Source organism: Neofelis nebulosa, chromosome 10 (genome assembly GCF_028018385.1).
Source record: "Neofelis nebulosa isolate mNeoNeb1 chromosome 10, mNeoNeb1.pri, whole genome shotgun sequence".
Taxonomy (NCBI): Eukaryota; Metazoa; Chordata; class Mammalia; order Carnivora; family Felidae; genus Neofelis; species Neofelis nebulosa.
In genome coordinates, this window is record NC_080791.1 from 59,220,901 (window position 1) to 59,239,352 (window position 18,452).

Below are 18,452 nucleotides of genomic sequence, written 5' to 3' on the forward strand. Positions count from 1 at the left end.
TGGGCGTGAGGGCAGATGCCTGGGCCTGTGTCAGGGTCCTCTAAGGACTGGAAGGTCTCAGGAAGGTCTCCCAGGTCAGGAGCTTGGAGGCTAAGCAGAGACCAGGAGACCTGGCCCCCACTCAGAAGTGCAGTATCCTCTCCAGGAGCGTGGGGACTCAGGAACTGCCCTGGGCAAAGAGTGTTCAGAATTCAAAAATTAAAACAATCTGTGAAACGTAATATTTAATAAAATTCAAATCCAAAACTGTATGAGCACATTCCAAAATGAGTTAAAATGTAAATTTATGAAAATGCTAAACATACTTGATGGTTCTAATATCAAATGTAGGTCTCATTTGCTTCCCTCCACTTCAGATCAGACTCCCCTGAAGCTGCTGCTGCCTCAGGGGTGGCCAACAGCCCCCCCCTTCTCTCCCCCCCCTCCCCCCAGGCTTCCAGTCTTGAGTTCAAGGCACCTCCTCTGGGGAGTCCGCCCTCTGGCTGTTAGCTTCAGGTGGCAGGCCTTTTGCTTTTCCTGTCCTCCACCCTGAGGGAGTTGGCCCCATCTGTGGTTGTCTTTATTTAGGGGGCCCAGGTGTAGACCTAGAGGAGGGATGGGCGAGAGAGTTGCACCCAGATTGGAGGAGGGTGAGGGGGCTGAGAGATACTCAGCTACAGTGCTCAGTGGGGGTGGTGTGGGGGCACAGGAGGACTGGGGGAGGGCCAGGAGGGGGCATGAGGGGAAGTGAGCAAAACTCACAGAGCGGCCCCACTCCAGCATAAACACAGCTATTTCCTAATGTAAAAGTGACACCATTTCTGGAACACCCGAATGTTGTGGTCCCGTTTTGCCATCTCAGGGGTGGGCATTGCTTGGCTTGCACTCTCCGGTCATCTTGCACGAGGCCATTTTCTGGGCTGCGTTTTCTCACGGCGGGCGGGGGCGGGGGGCGGGAAGAAGGAAGTAGGGGTAGTATCTCCAAGGAGTGTATGAGCACCAGCTCTAGGGATGCATGATTCTAAGAATCCGGCAGTGTCAGTTTGTGGGCTTCTAGCCTTCCATGACTCTTAGCTTCCAGACAGAGCCGTGTGCAAGCTGGGTTGTGCGATTCCGACATTCTGCAACTTGAAGTTGCTGAGACTCCAGGAGCCAAATAGGCGGGCATTCTGTGAATCCAGGATTCTAGGATTTGATGATCTGATGATTCAATGATTCTAAATGGGGCTGCTGGGAAGAGCTGCAACCACCTTCCTTGTTAATGTCGATGTTAGGTTATTAAAAACATAAGGAGAAGCAACGGAGACAGCTCAGGATGGAGGGTGGCCCCACCCCCAGGGAGAGGGGAGGAGGGCTGAGCCGGTGTTGGGGGACCCAGACCCCTCTCCACCTGGGTCACATGGGCAGATTCTCCTGCCCCAACAGAAGTGATGTCTGTGCACGTGTGAGATCTGCCACTCCCTAAGCTTGCAGGATAAGGGGTCATTTCCTTCATCCCCCTGCCTCCATCCTTCAACTATTTCGGATTATAGCAGAGAGAGGAGTGCCCTTTCCTCCCAGCCACTAAAGTCTCTGGGCAGAAATGTCGACAGACAGAGGAGGAAAGAGAGGTCTGCTTACCACCTACCCCCCTTCCCCACCAACCCTGGCCTGAGGGGGAAAACAGGACATGAACACTTCCTGGACACGGACGTGGAAATGCACGAACACTTGCTTGTGAGGGCCCCAAGTACAAAGGGCTTCCGACTGGGGCAGAGGCCAGGGCAGCCAGAGGAGCAGTGTGGGCATTGGCTGGTGACCCATCAGCACCTCTTGAGCACAGGCCAAGGAGGGAGGACCCTGCTTGTGCCCTGGAGGTGGCTGTGAGAAGAGCTTAAGGAAGGGAGGTCCCAGGCCAAGTCGCCTGGAGATGGATGACCAGTGGGTGCTCCCTTGTGGCACAGGCCGGGCGGCTTGCTGCCTCTTGGCTTCTGCACTTGTCTCAGCACCTGTGCCAGAGTTGGGTGGGGGGGATCCCCTAGGCAGGAGAGAAGTATCTTTGTCCTCTAGAGAGCTCGCTCCGACTGGGTTCCTCAGAAGCCTGGTGCCGCTGCAGGAGTCCCAGCATGATGGGCTCAAAGATCAGGTGAGGGAGACCAGGAGCTGGCCCAGGTCGCACAGCAGAGCAGGACCTGAAACCCAGCTTCCTGACTCCCAGTCCTGGGTGCTCCCCATTGTCTGCAGCTTCCCCCTTTCCCCTGTAACACCTGGGGAACAGGAGCTGAGGCAGGACTCCTGTTAGGGGGCAGAGCCCTTGTCGATCACTCCTCCATCGTTCTCCTCCCACAGGCCAGAAGGCAGGTAGGGTGGCGGCAGCTGCTCCCTGTCATCCCCAAGGTTCCATTGTCTACAGCATCCTGTCTTGGCCCTGAGGATAGGGTCCCCAGCCACCCGACCCACAGTGAGCCTCCTGGGCGCTCCTGCCCCTTCACTCGGGCTCTCTCCCCACCCTGCAAGTCTCCATCTCTGGCTGGCTGCGTGTGTGTGTCAGCCTCCCTCCAAAGATCGTTAGACTTGGACGGGCCCTAGGAGATCGAGTCCCATGCTTTTATTCTTCAGAAGAGGAAAGTAGCTCAGAGAGGGAAGGTCCTATGCTGGGCCCGTGTCACGGAAGCACACTGCCCTCAGTGTCAGGCGGCTAGGGTGTGAACTGAGGTCATGACCCACAACGGGCTTCTCTTTCAGCCCTGAGTTGTCATCCCTCTTCTTTACTCAGACTACTGTCTTGTCTGCCACTGTGCCTGCCACCTAGCTGACCCCTACCTTTGGCAGAACCTGCCCTCGGGACATAGACTGGAGCTCAGGACTCCGTGACTGGGATGACACCCATGCCCACACGGACACACAGACACATGCAAATGCATACATGAGAACATATAAGTCCCAGGTGAAAACCTATATCTCATAGTTAGGAGGCTGTTCTGGAACCTGGTGTTCTCTTCTTGTGAGGCACCACACACCTCCTCTAGGAAGCCCTCCAGGACCTCTCTGCATATTGTCTCCATCTCACTAGCCTCTTTATGACAGCTGGGTTCTACGATCCTAGGTTCCTCCACTGTGATCCCAAGGTCATGGGTGAGTCTCCTCCTAGTCCTAAAGCCCCTCCTTCAGTGTCCCTTCCTTCTGTCTCCAAGAGGGGCTCAGCTTCCTGTGGCTGGGTGGGGAGAGCCTTGAGGTCCCCAGAGGACAGTGGGACAATGAGGAGGCCGTGACAGATGAGACATTGTGTCTTCCCCAAAGCAGGCTCCACCCTACCCTAACCTCCTGGCTGGTGTCTGGGGCACAACTCTTAGGACTAGGGTCCTCGTCTGACCCCACAGCCTTGACCTGTCAGCGTAGAGGTCAGAGAATCATAACCACGATCCCACTCAGCAGTTCTCTAACTGGAGGTTGTGAAGCCCAGGTCCCCAGGGTGTCAGCAGCATAATAATGGGTGCTGCAGACTCCCAGGAGGGGTGAGCTGGACCTCCCTGCCTGGGGGGTAGGCAGGGGTGTGGTAAGCACTGAGGCTGGGTGGGATTATGGGGGAGCTGTGAATGCCTTGCTGAGACTCCCCTTTTCCAGCCTACCTTCCCCATGCTGGCAGTGGTGCTGGGGAGCCAGAGAGCAGGGGCCTCTCCAGGGAGGGGTAGAGAGGCGGGAGGGTATTTGGAGAATCATAACTAGCACTGCCTCCTGTCACGGGAGGGAGAGAGAGTTGGGTGGACCATCGGAGGCCTGGGTGGAAAAGAAGGCTGAGGCCTGTGGACAAAAGGGATGGGCTTGGGGTTAGGTATTTAGCTCAGCCCTTGTCATTTCCTCTGCCGGACATGGCCGGGTTAGCAGGGTCATCGCACAGAGGGAAGGAACAGGCCGGGACCAATGCCCTACAGTAGACTCGCACACATGGGTGACCTCGTCACACCCTGGGCTGCGGTCAGTCCGTGCGGACCATAGTCACCCGTGGAGATGGCCACATCTAGACCACCACTCCACACGCAGACCCAGTCTTCCTGGGCGACACTCAGGCATGGCTGAGTAGGGAGATCCCATAGGACACGGGGACATGTGGGACAAACAGACACCCTGCCACAGCCACACCACAAGTATCCACATACCAGGTGCAGCTCCTGTCACCCCTATGGTGACCCAAGGAAAGCCATAAATTCCAACAGTCATGGGCAGGCATCCAGAACCTGGATGAGAAGAGGGGACCACCAGGCAGGAGACGCAGAACCCCCCCACCAATGCCAGACTGTGCCCTCCCCCCAGCTCGCTGAGCACCCAAGGCTGTTTATTTCCTAGCAGAGATGGGTGTCTCATCCCTCTCCCCCTCCCGTCCCCACCACACGCTTCCAAAGCTGCCAAATCAAATCAGCCCCTGCGCCCGCGCCAGGCTGGCATGGCGGCCAGCAGCTGACTGGAAGGAAGCCAGGCTCAGAATATCCCGCCGCCTGTGCCTGTCCAATGCTTGGGTGTGCTTGTCGGGTGGGGGTGGGGAGGGGCAGCCAGCCCCTGGGCAGTGCCTTCGAGAGGCTGGGGTTTCTGGAGGCCACCTGGGTGGTAGGCTCCTGGAGAATGAGTGAGCTGAGCAGCTCCCTGGTGTCTGCCAGCATTATGAGGTGCTGTGGGGTCCGACTAGAGCCCAGATGACTGAGCACCAGGCCAGGGTTGGGGCACCAGCTGGGAGCCCGACCCCGTGGCTGTGTGAGCTAGATAGGACAAACCCCATTTTGCAGATGGGGAAACTGAGGATTAGAGAAGTGTAGTGAAGTTTCCTGGAGAGAAGCGGAAGTGGAGAAGGCATCAGAAAGGGTGAAAATGTGGTTGTTCCCCTCCTGAGGAGGTCCTGGTTGAACGAAAGAGCTCGACTCTGTTCCCAGAGAAGAGGTGTCCACCTGAAGTAGGGAGTAAGAAGGGAGGGTGAGGGGAGAGCAGGGTGAAATCAGGCGAGGCTTCCTGGAGGGGGCCACTTGTGGGGAAGAGGAAGCCCTGGGCCTGCTGGGGACTGGGTGGGCGGGGGTAGGCTGGGAAGAAGGGGAGAAGGCCTGGCAAGCCTCAGCCCCTGGCCTTCTTGTCTCTGCAGCCGGCTGGGACCCACTTGCACAGAAGCCAGTCCCCCCAGAGAGTAGAGATGCCGGACTGGAGGTGAGAGTTCAGTGGAGGGAGGCGTGGGTGGGCTTGGAGGGGTGGGGGCACAGACTGGGGGTCAGTCTGAGCATTGTCCCCACCCCTGGGAGGACTGGGAGGCTGGAGCCGAATCCCACCCCTGCCCCCACCAGCCTAGGGTCACCCCACACCAAGATCACCTTCCTTGCCCTATTCCTGCCTGGGGTCCTTTCCCATTGAGGATTCATCCTCCTCCCAAGTCACCGGGGAATCATTTCCGACTCCTCCCTAGGCCTCCCCACCCTCACCCAATGATTCCCTGTTGATTTTCTGCCCTAGGTGTTTTCTGAATTCCCCTCGTCCTCTCCACTCCTGCTGCCTGCCCCAGTCCGGCACTGGTCATCTTTCCCCTGCACGGCTCACTGGCTCACTGCTTTCAGTTGCCCCACTCTCCATGTGGCTGCCAGGAGTCTCTTTCTAACACGCATACCTGAATTTGTCACTTTTCTGCTCAAAAATCGATGCTTCCCATCCTCCTGCTCCCTCTGCAGTCCCCACCAGGCTACAGTACCCCGTTTATCCGTCCTGCCTCCCCAGAACCACTCCTGCCACCCTCTTCTCCCTCAGCTTCCCAAATCTTTCTGGGCTCAGCTCTAGCCTCCCCTCCTCCAGGAAGCCCTCCCTGCCCTTCATGCTCCCTCCTCTGAGCTCTCCTGCCTAGTCAGACGGGGGCATTCTGGTGTCTGTGCCATTAGCACTCTATTTTCTCCATTATGTGACTCTGTAGGTCTTCCCCCCCTTGAACTGTGAGCTCCTTAGCCTGGGGACTGTGCCTTTTTCATTCCTGAGTCTCCCACCTCCTTCCAAAGGGTGCCTGGTGAGTGCATTTCCTTTGATGTGAGGGATGCCATCCACACCCCCGGCCATGCCTTTGGGGTGCCTCGCAGTATTCAGCCCTCAGAGGGGCCTTGAGCAGCAGAAATGGGGTGGGCTGCAGACTGGGTGGAGTGGCACAGAGGAAGGTTGTGTGTAACGTCAGACCGAGCAGCAAGACCAGCATGAGCCTTCTCTTGTACCCAGGCCCGGCTAAGAGAAAGGGGAGCCTCCTCTGTGTCAGAAGCATTAGACACACTTCCTTGTTCAATCCTCATGACCCCCCAGTGAAACAGCAGCTGTTATTATTCTCCTTTGAGGAAGCTGAGGCCCAGTGAGGTCACACAGTGAGCAAACGGGGCAGATCTGAGTGTGGATCCCAGATGCGTCTCATGCCCGCCACTTGCTCTCTCCCTGCCCTCCGGTAACATGGGAAAGAAGACGCCCACACATGGCCTGGCGTACAGCAGGGCTCAGCATGGACTTACTGCCGGGACGTGGGGGCCAAGCCCTGAGAATGTCCCTACAGCCGGGAGTTGGGAAAGGGAGAGAGGAGGGGGCACCCAGAAAGTCATTATTAATTTATTTATGATCATGGCATTCCCCATGGGGCAGGGGCTCCCCCCCCACCCAGAGCTGGGACAGATGGTGTTCCTGGGAGCCAGCAGTGTCTCGGCAGCCACTGCCACCTGCCAGGAAAGCCTGGATTTGTCATCCTCCCAGGAAGCCATGGGGGGACACGGCTTTGGAGAAGCTGAGACCCGCCTTGGTGCTGGGAGCTAGGCCCCAGGGGAAGGAGCCAGTCCCAGGCTCCTCATTTATACCTCTGTGTACCACCCTCTTTGCCTAGGCCTGGGCCCAGTTCCCTACAAGTGCAAGTCCTGCCCCTCCTGTCTAGCTCCACCGAGCCCCAGCAGGAGGCCTCTCCCCATCATACCCATTGGATCCCTTTGCTTCTGTTCTGTCTCCCCGTTTCCTTTGTCTGGATCCTGCTGCCTCCTCCCTCAGAGGGAGGGTCTTAGGCTGTGAGCCCCTCAGCTCTCAGCTCTGGCCTGTCCCCCAGCCTCACATCCACCCTGAAGATGGCAGCTGTCTGCCTGGCCTCTGGGCAGAGCCTACTCTATCTCTGGGCTCAGTTAGCACCCCATCCCAAGTGCCTAGGCCCATGCTCAGCTCTGCTGGGAGAGAGTGCCAGGCACTCCCCAACATAAAAAGGACAGGACCGGAGAGAGCAGGGACCCTAGGATATGGTCATACTACAGGGACAGCGGGGCGGAAAGAAGGAAGAGGGATGGGGTGACTGAGAAGGACCCCCCCTCCCCCTGCCAGGGTGGAAGCTAGAGACAAGGCCTCATCTAGCAGACTGACTGTGGGTCAGATGGGCATGTGTCCAAGTCCCAGTTTCACTGCTTTCTAAGAGTGTGAGCTTGGGCCAGTCCCTTAACCAGCCTGAGCATCAGTTTCTTCACCTGTCAAAGGGGATAAGAACATCCATCATTATTGGATGCAATCACAGCAGAGCTGCTGGGGCATGTTACAAAGTATGTGTGAGCTGCCTGGCCCGGGCCTGGCCCACAGCAGGTCCTTAGAGGGAGCTGGCTCCCTCCCTGCTTCCCACAAGGGTGAGATCCTTGGAGCCAGGCCTAGGCTGACAGGGTGCACCTTGGGGCTGGGCCAGGGTTAATGGAGGTTCTGTGGGCACGGCACGTTCTCCTGGCACTGGCAGCTTGACAGCCAGGGGAGCAGGGCTGCCAGCACCCATCCCTATGGCGGGCATCTGTTCAGCACACCCTCTTGGGATGGCTCCCTGGCTCCTGTGCCAACCCGCCAGCTTGGGGGAGGGCTCTTCACACTCAGCCTGGAATCCTCCTTCAGGGCCAGGGCCATTGCTCTCTGGATGTTGGGGTGGAGGCAGTTCAAGTAGTGAACTGAGCGCGTTGGTTCCATGCCCTCTCTGTGCTGGTTCTCGGGGCCCAGATGGATCTTGGGAGCAGTAGCTAGGGCAGAGGCTGGGGGAGAGGCAGACGTAGACAATGGCACAGGTATCCCCACTAAGCACGCTAATGCTCTGCCCAGCACTGGCTCCTCTGTCGCTGCTCATGGGATAAATAGAGGCCACACCCCTTGGCATTGTCGGCCCTGCCTGCTGGGCCCCCTCAGGACTACCCCTTGCTCCTGGACTTGGCAGTGCTTATTACTCCGCAGGACACCAGCTCTTCCTGGCCTCACTGCCTTTGTTTGCACCGACCCCTTTCTCTGGAATGCTTTTCCCTTTTTTCTCTGCCTACTCCCTTTTTAAGCCTCAGGTTAGAGGTCACCTCTTCTGTAGAGTCCTCCCAGATTGCTCCCTCCACTCAGGTCAAGTCAATCTCCCCTCTTTCCTGGGCACTCACAGCTCCCAAGCTTCCCTGAGCTCTAGTTGGGTAACTTGTTAGCCCATGTGGTTGCATATCCTTTCCCACCTAGTTGTAAACACATGGGGGATAGGAACCAAGGCTGAGTCTCCTTTGTCTCTCCTGAGCCCGCATGGGACCTGGCAAGGCCTCGTACATAGTAGGTGCCCAATTAATGTTTCTTGATTAAAGGAGAATGGCTGTGTGAAGTGTTGGAGGAGTTCCAAGAAAGGGCAATTGCTGGATTGGGGAGAGTCTTGGAGACTTTCTGGAGGAGGTGGCCTTGGAACTTTGAAGGATGGGGAGGGTCAAGGCCGTGGACTGATGAAGCCAAAGATCAGCTAGATAGTCAGAGAGGTCCATGTAGCCAGCTTTTGAGAAAACTACATGAGGACAACAAGGTCCAGCCCAGGACTGGGAACAAGCAGATAGAGAGCCTGAAACAAAGACTCAGCCCCAGAGGGGACTGTGGGAGGCTGGCTTGGTGCTGAGAAGCCAGATCCAAAAACCCCTCTGCCCCTGGGTCCTGGACTGAGGAATGCGTGGTCCCAGAGTCTGGGGTGAGGCTGAGGCCACCAATGGTGAGTAAATGGGCCCAGTGTGGCAGGCTAGTGATAGGCAGGACTAGGCATAGGGCTAGGCAGGAGCTGGGGTGATCCTGTAAGGTAAGATTGCTGTGGGGGCTGAGAAAGTCTTCACACATGGAAGGAGCCGCTGGGGCCAGGCCGTGTGGGCAGGATGCCCTGGGTCTCTGTGAGAGAAGGCCCAGCATGTCAGTGGAGCCCAGGCAATGGGCAGGGAGCACCTGGATGCGGCTGGAAGGGCTGCTTTCCAGCAGGCAACACTTTGTGGCCTGTTTAAAATTCTTGAGTGAGTGCTCCTAACTGGCAGGTGTGCCAGCCTCCTCCTGGGTTCTCCACGTCAGGATTAAGTGGCCTCAGTGATGCCCCATGGCCCCAAGGGAGCTGCCTGCAGCTAGTTGGCCATAGCATCTGGCCTCTATAGGGGCCCCGAGGCCCTGCCATCTGCCTGTGCCCACCTGTTGGACCGCACAGGCTTGGGCTGTGTAGGGACTTGGGGCCAGGGAGGTGGTCTCAGCTGCCACCCAGTCCGTCTGTCTGTCCATCCATTTGTCCACACCCCTGCCCAAACAAGGACCAGGTGGAGATGGGCAGGCATGGGTCCTGCAATCTGAGAAGCCTAGTCTAAAGGAGGAGGTATCAAGTACCAGGGATTTATACCCAGAAAAGACATAAGCTCAGACTGTGCTGAGCATTAGGCAGGCCAAGGCCCAGGGAGGTCAGCCCCCTTGAGGGCTTGGAATGGAGGCTCAGAGAGAGGCAGAGACTGGCTCAGAGGCACGCAGCAGGTCTGAGGTGGTGTTGGGGGTAGATGCTGTGAGCCCCAGAACAAGGTTCCTCAGGCGGGCCCCTCCCCCACCACCCTGCCTGGTCCTTGGCTGTAAACACTGAGAGAACAAGTTCCGTTTCCTGGGAAATATTTATCTCAGGCCGTGTGGGGAGCGTGTGCTGGCCTCCCTGTGTCCTTCCTGCAGGCTGGCCTGGGGCGGGAGGGAGGTGAGGGGGCCTGGCAGCCATGGGGGGCAGTCTGCGGGGCCGGGGGCCGAAGGAAGGGCCAGGAAGGGAGTGCCCGGAGGCTCCTCTTGGAGCCAGAATCTAAATGCTGGAATGGGGGAGGGGGAGAAGGATAGCAGAGAAGTCTGTTTTTCTCCAAATCCCACAGCATAATTTGCCTGTCTCCCATGTTCTTGTCTTCGTCTCTGGCAGCCCTGTCTCTTCCTGGTTCCTACCTCCAAGTGTTTGCTCCTGTCTGGTGCCCCCACCTCAGATGCATTTTCTTCCTTGTCTTCATATTTGCCAGCTCTCAGCTGGCTTCCTCTGGGAAGGCTTCCCTGATTCTCTAACCCCCTAAGCTTTTGTCCTCCTCTTCCACCTTCTGTCCTTCTCTTCCGGCTCCCAGCAGCTTCAGACTGAGCCTCATAGACCAGTGTAGACAGCCTCTTCCAGACAGCCCTCGAGTCCCCTTCCTGGTCATCCTGGGAGTGGGTGGGGCAGGGCCCAGAGGCCACCTCCTTTCAGTGGACAGGGCATGAGCCCAGGCACGTGGGGAATCCAGGTTGATTGAATGGGGGGAATATCCCACGGGGCCCAACCAGAATGATGGGGGGGCAGGAGGCGCAGGGTTCCCACTGGCTGGCCCTTGGGCTTTGGGCTGTGTGTCCCAGGCTGGGCCAGGCCTGACTGGGGCCCTGACAACAGGAAATCCTTGAAGGAACAAGCAGTGGCTAAGGACTCTGAACACAACAACAGGAAACAGCCTTGACATGGGGCAGCAGCTCAGGCGACTGTGCCCAGTGGGGTGGGGTGGGCGGAAGCTTATGGGACCCAGGGTGATACTGAGATGCTGATCGTGGGGCAGTGGGTATTCTACTGAATATGTGACACTGATCTTGTGACATTATGTGTTATCGAGTATGTGACCTGAATCTTGGGATACCGTGTGGACAGTGAGTGAGTCACTGAGTGTGACACTGAGTGTGTGACACCAAAGGATACCAAATGTGTGACACCACTGATCAAAGACTGTGAGACCATGGATGTGGCACCGAGCACACTTTGATACTGTGTAATATTGATTGTATGACGCTAAGTGATACTAGGTCTGTGACGCTGAGGCTCTGACACCATAAGGGTCAAATATGTAAACACAGATGAATGACATTGTGCAATAACAGGTGTGGTCCTTGTGGCTCAAGTGTCTGACACTGAATTGTGAAACCAAGTGTGTCCCCCAAGCGTATGCTATAGTGAGGCTGAGTGTGTAACCAAGGGTGTGACATGGAGTGACATCAAGTGTCACTAAGCGACTCTAAGTCCACTGTTGGCTGAGTGTGTGATAATGTGAGACGTGACCACACGACACTGTGTATGACACAGTCCCAGGAAGACTCCGGTGGGTTCAGACAGGGAAGTGACACAGTCTAACGCATGATTTTGAGATTGCTCTAGCTGTAGTGTTTGGCGGGGTGCGGGGGGAAGGGCCAGTTGGAATGTGAGTTGGAGGGGCAGAGAGGAGGTGAGCAGACAAACTGGAGGCCGCAGCAGCCACCCAGGCAGGAGATAGTGGTGCCCGGGCTATGGGGATGCGGATGAATCGCAGAGAAACGGATGAACTTTGGAGATAGATGGGAGGTTGCGATGACAGAACTTGCTGATGAATAAGAGGATGAGCTGGAGGGAGAAGTGGACGGTGGCTTCCGGTCTCTGGTTTGAGGAACCAAGTAATGGATAGTAGAGTCGCTACTGAGATGAGTGAAGAATAGTGGGAGGTCAAGGTTAGGGGCATGAGAGAGGACAAGGAGGAAGAAATTAAGAGATCTGTTTTGGACGGAAGTCAGACATCCAGATGAATGTGTCCAGTGGGCAGCAGAGGCCAGGCTGGGGATATATATTTGGGGGGCAGTAGGTGTGGCTAGGATGACCTAGGGAGAGAGCTCAAGGAGAGTGAGGTGAGGACTGAGCCCTGGCCCCAGACCTGCAGACTCCATCAGCTAGAGGCCTGGGAGGTGAGGAGGAGCACCAAGGAGACAGAGGAGGAGTGGCCAGGGAGGTGGAGGATACTGAGAGTGTGGAGTGAGGAGTGAGGAGTGTGGAGTGTGGAGTGAGCCAGGGGAGACAGTGCAGGACTGGGTCCAGGCATTAGTCAGCCTGACGGGAACCAAGTCAGTGACCGGGTGGGGCCCGAAGCCAGCAGGGCTGGGTGGGTGCTGAGTCTGGGGTGAAGACGGAGCATAGTCAACACTTTGGAGACCTTTGGCTCTAAGGAATATGAAGGGGCGTGGCCACTGGAAAAGGTGTGAGGTCAAGGGAAAGTAAACTTTTTAAATTATGGAATATTTGAAATACACACAATAGTGGGGAGAATAATACAATAAACTTGCCATATACCCATCACCCAAATCTAACAGTTACCAAGATTTGGGCACATTTAATACATCTACCCCTCCCCACCCCACCCCCCCCATTTTTTTTTTCCTGAAGTATTTTTTTTTTGCTTTTAATTATTCTGAAATATACATAACAAAGTTTACTATATTTTTAATAAAGTTTTTGGAGTTTTGTTTTGTTTTGTTTGAGAGAGAGAGAGAGAGAGAGAGAGAGAGAGAGAGAGAGAGAGACAGCATGAGCAGGGAAGGGGCAGAGAGAGAGGGAGACACGGAATCCAAAGCAGGCTCCAGGCTCTGAGCTGTCAGCACGGAGCCCAGCACGGAGCTCGAACTCATGAACCGTGAGATCATGAGCTGAACCGAAGTCGGCCACTTAACCAACTGAGCCATGCAGGAGCCCCATAAAATTTACCTTCTTAACCATTTTTAAGTGTATCCTTCAGTAGTGTTAAGTATGTTCACGTTGATGTGCAACCATTCTCCAGATCTTTTGCACTTTGAAAAACTGAAACCTTTACCCTTTAAACAACTCCCTATCCCCCCAGCTCTTGAAATCCATCTTTCTGCTTTCTGTCTGTGAGTTTGGCTACTCTAGGTACCTCCGATATGTGGAATCATACAGTGTTTATCTTTTTGTGACTGGTGTATTTCACTCAACATAATATCCTCAAGATTCATCCATGCTGTATGAACATTTCCTTCCTTTTTGAGGCTAAATAATATTCTATTGTTTTTATATGCCACATTTTGTTTATCCATTCATCTATTGATGGACACTTGCGTTGCTTCCAACTTTTGGCTATTGTGAATAATGCTGCTGTGAGCATGGGCGTACAAGTATCTCTTCAAGATCCTGCTTTCAGTTCTTTTAGATATATACCCAGAAGTGAATTGTTGGATCATATGGTAATCTTTATTTTTAATTTTTGGGAACCACCATACTGTTTTCCACAACAGCTATGCCATTTTATGTTCCCACCAACAGTGCACCAGTATTCTAATTTCTCCACATCCTCCCCAACACTTCTTTCCTTTCCTTTCCTTTCCTTTCCTTTCCTTTCCTTTCCTTTCCTTTCCTTTCCTTTCCTTTCCTTTCCTTTCCTTTCCTTTCCTTTCCTTTCCCCTCTTTCTTTCTTCTTTTTTAAAAAAATGTTTATTTATTTTGAGAGAGAGATAGAGTGTGAGTGGGGGAGGGGAAGAGAAGGGAGATAGAGAATCCCAAGCAGGTTCTGCACTGTCAGTGCAGAGCAGAGTCCATCGTGTGGGGCTCAAACTCAGGAACCACAAGATCATGACCTGAGCTGAAACGAATCAAGAGTCAGACACTTAACCACCTGAGCCACCCAGGTGCTCCTCTCCCTCCCTCCCTCCCTCCCTTTTCTCTTTCCCATCCTAACAGGTGGAAGACTGGGGAAAGGTCGTATCTTACTGTGGTTTTGATTTGCATTTCCCTAATGATTAGTGATGTTAAACATCTTTCCATATGCTTGTTCACCATTTGTATGTCTTCTTTAGAAAATGTCTATTCAAGTTCTTTGCCCATTTTTAAATCAGGTTGTTTATTTTGTGGTTGAGTTGTAGGACTTCTTTATATATTCTGGATATTACCCCCTAATCAGATACACGATTTGCAAATATTTTCTCTCATCCAATAGGTTGCTTTGCTGAAGTATTTTATTTTATTTTTTATTTTTTTTAACGTTTATTTATTTTTGAGACAGAGAGAGACAGAGCATGAACGGGGGAGGGTCAGAGAGAGGGAGACACAGAATCGGAAACAGGCTCCAGGCTCTGAGCTGTCGGCACAGAGCCCGACGTGGGGCTCGAACTCACGGACCGCGAGATCATGACCTGAGCTGAAGTCGGCCGCCCAACCGACTGAGCCACCCAGGCGCCCCTTTGCTGAAGTATTTTAAAGCAAATCCCAGACATGATGTCATTTCACCAAAGGTGGATTTTTTTTTTTTTAATGTCAGAAGGTCCTAGTTGATGCTGAAATGTGACAGTGCAACATACAGCCAGCTTGGAAGTGTGTGTTTGACACTATATGAGGGTGACACTGTGGAGCATTGGGAACATGGTATCTGACACTGAGGATGGGCTACCCTGAGTGAGGGTACAGTGATAGTTTCACTGTCAGTGGCCCTGTGACACTCAGTGATGCGTGACAATGTAGAAACCATGGAATGACTGAATCACTGAGTATGTGAGACACGCCATGTGCAAGTGACAGTGATCCTGTCTCTGTGTGTCATCCTGGGGTGATGAGTGTGACACAGAACAGGACACTGCATGGGAGTGAAAGGGGTCATGAGTGTGCTGTGGGCAATGGGGGTGTGTGGAATCCATGTGGGATCAGCCCAGCCTCAGCTGCTGACCATCGGAGACAGGACAGACATCATAGTGTAGATGAGGAGAAATGCCCTGTATGGACCGAAACGCTGTCTGGGCCAAGTGTGAGTTGGTATGAGGCCCCCCTCCGTTCTCTGAACTCCCTAGGAAGGCTTCCCAGAGGCAGGATGGTAGCAGTTCAGCAGGAAGAGCAGGTACCAGTTAAGAGCAAGGGCTGTGGTGTCAGACAGTCCTGTCTGGCTCTGACTTTTAGCAAAAGTCATTTTGTGTCTTGAGCCTCAATCCCCTCACATGTAAAATACAGCTGTTGGGGGGGCACCTGGGTGGCTCAGTCGGTTGAGCGTCTGGCTTGAGCTCAGGTCATGATCTCACAGTCTGTGAGTTCGAGCCCCGCATGGAGCTCTGTGCTGACAGCTCAGAGCCTGGACCCTGTGAGATTCTGTGTCTCCCTCTCTCTCTGCCCCTCCCCTGCTCATGCTCTGTCTCTCTCTGTCTCAAAAATCAGTAAAAACATTTAAAAAATTGAAACAGCACTTTTAAATGAATGCAGTACCTGGCACTAAGCAGTCACTCGGTGGTCTCTAGGGGAGCACCACTCGTCATGTCCTGTGCCCAGGCACCTAATGCTCCCACACTTCCGGGTGTGCAGAATGGGTGTGCTGAATGAGTGGCATCCTGTCCTCCTGTGCCCACGGCCCTCCGTCCCCCCTGCCTTCCTTGTTCCTTCTGTCCCCTGCTTAGCGTTGCCAGCTTGCCCCCTGCATCTTGCCCCCCTCCCCCAGCTCCTGCCATCCTCACCCACTGTCAGCCTCCAGCCCAGGCTCCTGCAGCCTCATTCAATTAGGCCGATGCAATTTTCTCAAGAAAAAACCCTATAATTTGCTTAATCACACCAGTAGGGGATCTGGACCCGGGTGGGGATGGGCAGGAGGTCCACGCCAGCAGCCAAGGGCCCAGGTGTAGTTGTGCCTGTCTCTCAGGACCCCCACCTGCTCCCTTAGACCCCATTCAGTAGCCAACAGAGTCCAAAGCTTGGGTCTCCCCAGCTGTGTCTGTTCTACAGCGATCTTGAGACAGGAGCTTGGCCTGACTGGGCTCACTTGTGTCCCTGGGAGAGTCCCTGACCGTCTCCATGTCTCAGTCACCCTCTCCAATAATGGGAGATGGGCTGAGGGTGGGGGTGTCTCTGAGCATCTGGCCAGCCTAGCTGGTCTCTGCAGGTCAGGTCCAGTCAGTCCCCTCATGGCTTCCCTTTGGGGCTTTAGAGAGGCAGAGCTGGAGGGCTGGTCAAGGGGACAGAGCCCCAGGGGAAGCGGGGGGTGGGTGTCCTCAGAGCCTCATCTGAAACATGGCCACCCCACTCACGCAGAGTCAGAGACCCTTTAGTCCCAGGCTGCACACCTGGAGCAGGGGCTGAGGAAAGGGAGCTGCTATTTTTCAGTTACCTGCAGGGCCACTGCCTCTCACCTCATGCCTTGTACCTTGCACAGAGGTGGGTGATGCTGAAACCCAGCCCGCCCTCCTCCACCATTCCACGCCCCTCAGGGCTGCAGTTGCTCAGAGAGTTGGGGTCACCCCTGTCTGACTTGTGCAGAAGTGGCCTCGCCCCCTGCTGGGAGCCAGCATAGGCAGGCTTTTATGGTATCATTTCCGTCCTCTCAGCAGCTCTGGGAGAAGGTGCCATCTGATAGATGGGGAAACTGAGCCCAGGAAGGGGAAAAGACTTGTCCAGTGCCACACAGGTGACATGCGTCAGGGTAGGGATGTGAGCCCTGGTCTGGCATGAGTGGTGGAAGCAGTGATGGGGGTGCACGGAAGCAGAGAATCAGACCCCCCACTTGTGCAGACACCAACCCTCTCAGTCATACACTCATTCAGAGACAAAAGCAGCCACACACTCCCTTGGCACACGCAGGCTCACATCACACATGCATGGACACAGCCCACGACGGTCACCTGTGCACGCAGATGGCTCAGGCACAGACGTGGACACAGGGGTGCTCACACGGTCATGCTCACACACACTCCCTCACAGAATCACAGATCCATGTGCTTTCACACAGACATTCTCCTAGTGACCCACGGGGCATAGTCTGCCGTGGTCACCTACTGGGCCACAGGGACGTGCGTGACGGACGACTAAGAGGCAGGCCACACACCTGCTTAGGTCACTGGCAAAGTGGAAACTGCCCACAAAGTGAAAGAAAAAAAAAGTTTTTTTTTTTTTTAGTTTATTTATTTATTTTGGGGGGTGGGAAGGGGCAGAGACAGGGAGAGAATCCCAAGCAGGCTCAGCTCTGAGCACAGAGCCCAATGTGGGGCTCGAACTCCCAACCATGAGATCATGACCTGAGCGGAAACCAAGAGGTGCCACCTGACTGAGCCACCCAGGCACCACAAAAAAAGATTAGTTTTGATGAGCGTATACAGAATTTGCCATCAGAAAAGTCACACAAAAGCGATTTTAATTTTTTTTTCCCAAGATAAAATTAATATAAGGTCAGGGGTAGGGACTCATCATCTTTTCAGGGTTCTGGGTCGCTAAAGGACCTGCACAGATTCACAAGCACACAATCCCAAGAGATCTTCTGGGCTCACGTGTTTACCCAGTCCGGGGCTGTGTGTGAGTGTGCGTGCGTGTGTTTGCGCACGTACTGGCATACCCTCTTGGTGGCTCCCGGATCCTTGGGATGTGAGGAGAGAGAGTAGAAGTTCCAGAGACTCCGGATGTTTGTTTTCTAGCTTCCTGGGCCCTCCAAAGGCAAATAGCTTTGGATGCCAGCCTGCCTGCCTTCCCTGGGCGGGGGCGGGGTGGGTGGGTTGTGTGAAGTGCCTGCTTCTGCCTCTAGAGCCCCGCTGACTGGGGCCTTGCAAGACAAGGCAGAGTGACTGAGGCCCGTGGCCTGTGGCCAGCTTTCCATGAGCTTGCAGGCCCATCGTCTCCCCTGTCGGAGGCTCAATTTCCCCATCTGAGAAATGGAGGCAGGGAGGAGGTGAGACTGGATGGGCTTCCCCTTGGAGACTGATATTGAGAGAGACATTCCAGGCCTAGGGTGCAGAAGAGAAAACTAAAGCTGGGGACAGGAGATGGAAGGGCCAGTAGGGCCCAGGGTTCAGGGAGGGCTCAGGGGTGTCAGAGCTTGCACTGTCTCCCCACCAGTCTCCCCTTCCCTGGAGAAGGGCTGCACCTCAGAGCCTGCATCCGCTGGGGGCCCCTGCGGCCCAGCCCTTGTTGAGCTGCTGAGGGGGGCAGGGTTGGCGGTGGGGATGAGTTGTGAGCACAGCAGACCTGAGCGAGGCCTCAAAGGACAGGAGGGGGAAGAGAGGCCTGGAGGTGGAGGGACTTAGGGGTGGGGAGAGTGAGGTTGGAGAGTTGGGTAGAAGTTAGAGCCTGGGAACCAGTAGGAGCAGGCAGTGGCCCCACTATGAGATACTGATCACTCGACAAATAGCTCCCAACAGGCCTGGGATCTCAGAGCCTATCCTGGGCCCAGAAGCCATGGCAGTCTTAATGCAAGGGAAGGATACAGTCAGGTTTCCCTTTTAATGAAGCACCATGGGTAAGGGCCAGGGCAACTCAGAGAGGCCCCACACAGTAGATGGGAGCCCAGAGGCAGGGGCATGCCTGAGATGAACCCAGCCCAGAAGATTCCTCACTCCAACCCCCAATAAAGAAGAGCTATTTTTAGGAACAATGAAAGTGCTCACACATTCCTGCAGGGGCAGGAGAAGGAAGGGGGTGGGCAGGAGCCTGTGCAGAG

At 54.9% G+C, this 18,452-nt stretch overlaps 1 protein-coding gene across 2 annotated transcripts in view; it reads left to right on the forward strand.

Moving 5' to 3' along the window:
- Positions 1-18,452, forward strand: part of PDE2A (phosphodiesterase 2A) — a 94,922-nt gene that overhangs the window by 34,914 nt on the left and 41,556 nt on the right. The window contains exon 3 of one of the 2 annotated variants that reach the window (XM_058687879.1): positions 5,084-5,145. The exons of the other annotated variant lie outside the window; for it this stretch is intronic. Within the exon in view, the coding sequence (XP_058543862.1) occupies positions 5,084-5,145 (62 nt within the window). The remainder of the gene's footprint in view (positions 1-5,083; positions 5,146-18,452) is intronic. 2 annotated transcript variants of the gene reach the window in all.